The following is a 4,460-nucleotide window of genomic DNA, read 5'->3' as shown; positions in this document are numbered from 1 at the left end:
CCTCACCCTAGGAATGGGGAGTCCAGTGGTTACCTCACCACCCGGTGGCAGCCTCTGCCTTCCAGGTTATGACACAATTGCATAACTCCAATTCCCCAGATATTTTCGAAAGAAACCGTTGGTTTCCTGTCCCAGGCACAGCTGGGGACTGTGGCCCCCTTGTCAACCAGGGTCTTCGGCACCCTCAGGACTTGGGAGGCTAAATATAGTCTGGGCTTGGGGTGATAAGGAAATGAAAATGGCAAGACTGTAAAGTGACCCAGTTTTATTTTGGTTTTGGAGGCCAGATGGGGCACTGCTCCACAGGGTAGGGCTGGATGTACAATCTTCCCTTCCCTGAGGTGGGAGGCCAAGGCCCAGGCAGCAGGGGCTCAGTAGATGGGGTCTCCGGGTACCCAGTGCCGGTAGCGGGTGGCATGAGAGAAGGGGTTTTCAGGCAGAGGCCTGCAATGGCTCAGATTGGGAGGGGGTGGGGGAAAACACAGAATCCAAGAACCCGGAGTCCGAAAGCTGGGCCAGTCTCCTCCACTGTACAGCAGAGGCTCAGGTCACAGAAGTGAAGCCAAACTGTCATCCAGCAGGAGACAGGGCCTGGAGGGACACCAGGGTTACAGCTCGGTGCCTGGCTCCGCGTTCAAGCCCGCTGTCTCCACCCTCATGGAGGGTGGATGCCGGGCCCCTTCGCAGGGTGCAGAGTCCAGCAGGCAGTCCTTTCTTCCCTCGGGCGCGCCAAACGGGCCCCGCTGCGCTCAGCAGCTCACCGAGCCGGCGGGCGGCGCTGACCCCAAGTCTGAGAAGCAGTCGAACTCGCTCTGGCCCAGGAAGAGCTCGGGAAGCTCGCGCACGCGGTGCAGGCCGAGCTCGAGCTCCAGCGACGTCAGCGCCTCCTCGTCGATGAGTTCGGCGTCCATGCTGCCCAGGGATTGCGCAGGCTGCGGGGCGGCGGCGGCGGGCGACGTCTGCAGGCCCGGGGGGCCTCCTGGGGGTCCCGGGGCGCGGCCTGGGTACACTGTCGCCACGGGTTGCAGGTGCGCGCTGCCTGCGGCCGGCGGCGTTACCGCCGGAAAGGGCTGGAAGGAGGACGGCGGCCCAAAGGCCCCGTATGTCTGGGCCCCAGGTTGGGGCGGCGGCGGACCCAGCGATGTCCCCCGTGGCCGCAGCCCACTGTCCAGACCCGGGCTCGCGTACGGCGGCAGAGTCCGCAGCACATGAGGGCCGTGGGCGGGAGCGGCGGGAGGCGGCCTCTGCACCAGGCGATAGCCCTCGGCGAGCATCAGGTGGTCGGCCATGGCGGCGGGTCGGCTGCCAAAAGGGGCAGCAGGCGGATGGTCAGCGTGGGCTCCCCTGGGCCAGCTGCTACTCTGCGGCGGGAAACCTGGGCACCGTGCCGTCGCTGCAACTGAGCAGGGCAAAAGAAAACCAAATCCGGCTTGTGCCTCCGCCAAGCCCAGGACGTACCGAGCTCCGCGAAGAGACCGCGCACACGCACACAGCCTAAAGCTCCAAGACCTCCGCGCCGCTACCCAGCGTTTGGCGAAGTCTTATACCCAGAAGCGGGCTGTCCCCGCCTCCTGTCTCTCATTGACTGGGTGAGACGCTTCTGGGCGGGCCGAGCGCGTTTCCTGCTGGACCTGGGCCCCGCCCTCTCCGGGAGCCCCGCCCCCAGGTTCCAGACCGCGGCTCCAGCCAAGCGTGCTGCTACCGGGAGGGTGTTTGACACTTTCTAAGGGGCTCTGTCTGGACTTCAGGGACTCAGACTCGAGGCTAGGATTGAACTGACCAGAAAGTGGCTCGGCACCCGTGCTCAGTGGTTAGGGCGCTAGCCACATACACCGAAGGTGGAGGGTTCGAGCCACCCGGGCCTGCTAAACAGCAATGACAACTGCAACAAAAAAATAGCCGGGCATTGTGGTGGGCACCTGTAGTCCCAGCTACTTGGGAGGCTGAGGCGAGAAAATCGCTTAAGCCCAAGAGCTTGAGGTTTCTGTGAGCTGTGACACCACGGCACTCTATGGAGGGTGACATAGTAAGACTCTGTCTCAAGAAAAAAAAAGAGAGAAAAGAACTTGAATTGGCCAGAAAGTGGGGTGGGAGGGCCAGAAGTTAGGCCCCTCCAGAGCTGCAGGATCTCAGGCTCACCCAACCTCTTAATTTTCCAGATGGAGTCTGAGGCTCAGTGGCTAAAGAGGTTACTTAGAAATGCACACCAGATCCTTGAACACAGCGAGACCAGAACCAGGCCTTGAGCTTGCACAGCTCCGCCGACCACAGGTATCTTAGGTGCAGTGTTCCCGTGGGGGGGGCAGCTGTCCATCCCCCAAATCCCCCGGGAGAGCCAGTTGCTTCTTCTCTGGCTCTCACCGCCGTCTTGTCTGTTGAAGCATGTACTGAGTTGTTATTAAAATAATTTATGGGCATGTCTCCTGAAGGACTTGTTCATCATCTTCTCCTCAGCACTTGGCCCAGAGCCTGGCCCAGAGCAGGCTTTTAGTAAGAGTTGGGTGAATGAACAAATGAATGAACGAATTGCAACTCATTCACCTGAGCTTCTGTTTCTTCATCTATATAAGAGAACAACAGTGGCCTTGGCCCCTTGCAAGGATTAAATGAGGGGATATGTGTACAGTGTCTAGTGCAGTGCCTGGCACATAGTAGATGCCCACAAGTGTTCTTAAAAGAATGAAAGGTTTGGGTGGTGCCTGTGGCTCAATGAGTAGGGTGTCAGTCCCGTATACCAAGGGTGGTGAGTTCAAACCCAGCCCTGGCCAAACTGCAACAACAAAAAATTTAAAAAAAAAAGTTAGTTTAAAAAAAAAAAGAATGAAAAGTTTGGGCAGTGCCTGTGGCTCAGTGAGTAGGGCACCAGCCCCATATATGGAGGGTGGTGGGTTTAAACCGGGCCCCGGCCAAACTGCAACAATAACAAAATAGCTGGGTGGGCTATTGTAGCGGGCACTTGTAGTCCCAGCTACTCCGGAGGCTGAGGCAAGAGAGTCACCTAAGCCCAAGAGCTGGAGGTTACTGTGAGCTGTCACACCACTGCACTGTACTGAGGGTGACAAAGTGAGACTCTGTCTTAAAAAAAAAAAAAAAAAAGAAAGGTTGGATTTCCTCTGTCCCTAAGGACCTTCCTACTGGGGAATATCACATCCTTAGATAACAACAATAATCGGCATTTTTTTTTAAGTGTTTTACATTCTACAAGCATCTCCTTGGGGGTGGGACATGGATTATCAGCCCCATTCTGCAGATACAGAGAAGGCACAAAAAGAAAAAGTGACTGCGCTGGTGTCACAGGCAGTCAGAGTTAGCATGTGAATGTCATGTGTTTTCCAAGTCTGAGCAACTGGAGCTGGTGCCAGTGGCCAGGATACAGCCTCCTGAGCCTTGCTCTCCACCTATATGATACTCTCTCCCTCCCTTCCCCCAGAATTGCCCTTGGTACTTCCTGGAACTTGGGTTTATCCAGTTGTTGTAGAGGGAAGAACCCTATGGTGATGGTCCAGAGGCCCAAGTTCTAATTACCCCTCTACCACCTGCAGGTATGTGACCTCCACCACCAGTGGGTTGTGACTATTAGGTATTGGGCATGACAGGGGCAGCTCAGCTTTCTGCTCAGTGAAAGAGACGTGGTGACCCTGCCCAGTCACCCTGAGAGCTTGTGGGAAGTCACAAATGACCACAGGTATGGTAACATTTCTGCAAAGTGTAATAGCTACGCAATGGAGTCGATTTCTCTGAGTCGCTAAGACTTTGCACAGAAATTCCTAAACCTCAGACTCAGTACCTCAGACTCAACTGGAGACAGGGGACAGAAACAGGTGGGTGGGGGCTTTGAAAAAGAATCTCCAGTTCCACATTAACCTCCTGACCCAGACTTTCCAAGGGTATTTTTGAATCATAAGAATCTGTATTAAAAAAAAATCCTCTGCCATTTTGACATATTTGGTCTAAGGACATCAACATTTGGGAGCCATTGTACCACCAGATGATTTTCCTTTTAAAAAATGCATGTGTGTGACTAATGCTTAAAAATTTCTTTAATTTAGCCAACAAATATTTATTGAGCACCTACTCCAGGTCAGGAGTTTATCTACCAGTGGTTTTTATACTTTCAAGGTCATGTACTTCTCGGAGAATCTAAAGAAAGCTACAGAATTGTGCTCACCAACTATAGCCTATAAATCCAGTGGGTTGACAGATCTGGGGGTGGGAGTGTCATGGACTCCTCAGGGGTTCAATAGAGTCTGGGGTAAAAATGCCTGTTAGATATGTGTAAACAACAAACTAAGTAAAATGGCTCGGCGCCTGTGGCTCAAGCAGCTAGGGCGCCAGCCACATACACCTAAGGTGGCAGGTTCAAATCCCCAGCCCGGGCCGCCGAACAACAATGGTGGCTGCAACCAAGAAATGGCCGGGCGTTGTGGCGGGTGCCTGTGGTCCCAGCTACTTGGGAGGCT

The 4,460-nt window shown here is 54.8% G+C and overlaps 1 protein-coding gene across 1 annotated transcript; it reads right to left on the bottom strand.

Moving 5' to 3' along the window:
- Positions 1-265: 265 nt before the first annotated feature.
- Positions 266-1,289, bottom strand: CITED4 (Cbp/p300 interacting transactivator with Glu/Asp rich carboxy-terminal domain 4). Its single transcript, XM_003798968.3, has one exon. The coding sequence runs from the start codon at positions 1,287-1,289 to the stop codon at positions 750-752; it is 540 nt and encodes a 179-aa protein (XP_003799016.1). The 3' UTR covers positions 266-749.
- Positions 1,290-4,460: the final 3,171 nt, after the last annotated feature.

Source organism: Otolemur garnettii, unplaced genomic scaffold (genome assembly GCF_000181295.1).
Source record: "Otolemur garnettii isolate 467f Iridium unplaced genomic scaffold, OtoGar3 scaffold00144, whole genome shotgun sequence".
Classification (NCBI taxonomy): Eukaryota; Metazoa; Chordata; class Mammalia; order Primates; family Galagidae; genus Otolemur; species Otolemur garnettii.
This window is presented reverse-complemented; position numbering and strand designations above follow the sequence as displayed.

Excerpts from the sequence above, each read along its gene's own strand:
- CITED4 (XM_003798968.3), bottom strand. The coding sequence starts at position 1,289 with ATGGCCGACCACCTGATGCTCGCCGAGGGCTATCGCCTGGTGCAGAGG.